Source organism: Protobothrops mucrosquamatus, unplaced genomic scaffold (assembly GCF_001527695.2).
Source record: "Protobothrops mucrosquamatus isolate PMUCROS unplaced genomic scaffold, P.Mucros_1.0 scaffold21010, whole genome shotgun sequence".
NCBI lineage: Eukaryota > Metazoa > Chordata > Lepidosauria > Squamata > Viperidae > Protobothrops > Protobothrops mucrosquamatus.
The window spans coordinates 1-2,435 of NW_015406766.1; the positions used below are offsets into that span (position 1 = coordinate 1).

General features: G+C 48.4%; 1 protein-coding gene across 1 annotated transcript; it reads left to right on the forward strand.

Moving 5' to 3' along the window:
- Positions 1 to 869: 869 nt before the first annotated feature.
- Positions 870 to 2,434, forward strand: LOC107301966 (low-density lipoprotein receptor-related protein 6-like; the record flags this gene model as incomplete). Its single annotated transcript, XM_015831109.1, has 3 exons — positions 870 to 1,006; positions 1,666 to 1,763; positions 2,143 to 2,434. Coding segments are annotated over 3 exons (527 nt in total), but the record flags the coding sequence as incomplete, so codon positions are not given.
- Between the last annotated feature and the right edge of the window lies 1 nt (position 2,435).

A 2,435-nucleotide genomic window follows, 5' to 3' on the forward strand; every position in this document is an offset into this window, starting at 1 on the left:
CATAAAAGGGCCAAGTTTGAAGACCCCTGTCTTAAATCTAACAAACAAAATGGAGGCTGGCTGAGGAATTCTGGGAGTTGAAGTCCACAAGTCATAAAAGGGCCAAGTTTGAAGACCCCTGTCTTAAATCTAACAAACAAAATGGAGGCTGGCTGAGGAATTCTGGGAATTGAAGTCCACAAGTCATAAAAGGGCCAAGTTTGAAGACCCCTGTCTTAAATCTAACAAACAAAATGGAGGCTGGCTGAGGAATTCTGGGAGTTGAAGTCCACAAGTCATCAAAGGGCCAAGTTTGAAGACCCCTGTCTTAAATCTAACAAACAAAATGGAGGCTGGCTGAGGAATTCTGGGAGTTGAAGTGCACAAGTCATCAAAGGGCCAGGTTTGAAGACCCCTGCACTAAGTGTTTTAAAGTAGACCTAGTGCACAGATACCCCAAGAAAAAAGCAAATTGGTGCGACAACTCGCCAAATAAATCTTAGCACAAATAAGCACAACCCTTGCAATGTTTGAGTTGAGCTAAACTCCCGATAACTTGGTAAGTTGCATTCTTTGTTAAGCCTCACCCTGCCTAAAGATTTTCTCCACCTTTCTGCTTCACTTTTCCCCCTCACAAAGCCTGGCCTGGGCTCTGCTCCAGATCCAGAGGGCCCCCCTGCAAGCAGAAATCGTCGGCAGGGCTGGCCTTGGTGCACTTGGCCTCGTCCCCCCTTCCTCATTTCCAGTATTTGTGCAGAAATGCGAAGGCGTGTGAAGAGGGATCCTTGGTCGTTGTGATCATAAAACAGGACTCCTGGACCCGTGATGCTCGAATACGTACTTTTTCCTCTAAGCCTTTTAACTGAATTTCCTTGGGTGTTTTTTTTTAGGAATGTCCCGTGGTAAATCTGTGATCAGTTCACTTAGCATCATGGCAGGAAGCAGTGGCCCACCTTACGACAGAGCTCACGTCACGGGGGCGTCCTCCAGCAGCTCCTCAAGCATCAAAGGGATCTACTTCCCTCCAGTAAGAAGCTTTTTCTTTACATCTAAATCTGAAAAGTTGATTCCCAGCATAAACTGAAGCAATTCAGTAAAGTTGAGGGAACTGTGTGAATAACATGGGAGAAAACGTGAGCTTAACGTGCCTGAAAAGTTGGAATTGACCACATTGCCCTGTCCTACTTCCCTTTATTGGCAGCATTTTATGATGAAGAGCATATTCTCATCACTTATTTTCTTTCACAAACACTTTCTTTCTGGTGTTTTAATTTCAATTTCCTTCCCTCCCTCCCTCCCTTCCTCCTTCCTTCCTTCCTTCCTTCCTTCCTTCCTTCCTTCCTTCCTTCCTTCCTTCCTTCCTTCCTTCCTTCCTTCCTTCCTTCCTTCCTTCCTTCCTTCCTTCCTTCCTTCCTTCCTTCCTTCCTCCCTTCCTCTGAAGATAGTCAGAATCCAAATGGGAAAGATGGCTTATAGTTACACCAGGGGGAAAGAAATCTAGATTTAAATATAGCAAATGAAAAGAAAATATCTCTATTAAAGCAGCGCCGTAGTGCATGTAATAAACTTCAGTTCGGTGTTCAGTGCAGACAGCCTTCACAGTGTGGAGAAAAATACTCCCTTGGAACAATACGGTACAAAAGTGCTTCTTTTAAAGTTGACCCTCCCTTTATTCTCCCTCTAAAGATTTTGAACCCTCCTCCATCACCAGCGACAGAGGACTCTCGCTACACAATGGAATTTGGCTATTCGTCCAACAGCCCTTCTACGCACAGATCGTACAGGTAAGGCCGTGTGTCCCCAGTCTGGGTTTTGGGCTACTTGCTGATAGGTTCGGGATACTTCCTGGCGGAGATTTGTGTGGAGAAAAGGACCACCTGGGCCAGGCTTTCTGGGGAAGGCATGAAATTCTTCTGGCTTGATGGCTGCTTCAACTACCATGAAAATGGGAAGCCTTTTTCGAAAGCCTGCTTGATGGAGAACACCCATCCAGGGAGCCATTTTGAGACCTCATCTAAGAGTCTCCCGCCCCAGAAGAGGAAGTCGTCCCAAAAAGCAGGTCCTCTCTGGTGGCCACAGATGACCGAGTGCCGTGTGGCTCAAGAAGACCTTTGGCTGTTTTCAGGTGTCGATGCTCACCGCCTCTTCATGTTTTCTGCCCAGTTACAGGCCCTACAGCTACCGGCATTTTGCACCTCCCACGACCCCGTGCAGCACCGACGTTTGTGACAGCGACTACGCACCCAGCCGTCGGATGATGACCACGGGGGGCAAAGGCTATGCCAGCGACCTCAACTACGACTCTGAGCCCACGCCACCGCCCCCCACCCCGCGCAGCCAGTACTTGTCTGCAGAGGAAAACTGTGAAAGCTGCCCCCCCTCCCCGTACACCGAGCGGAGCTACACCCACCACCTCTACCCACCCCCACCGTCTCCTTGCACCGATTCCTCGTGAG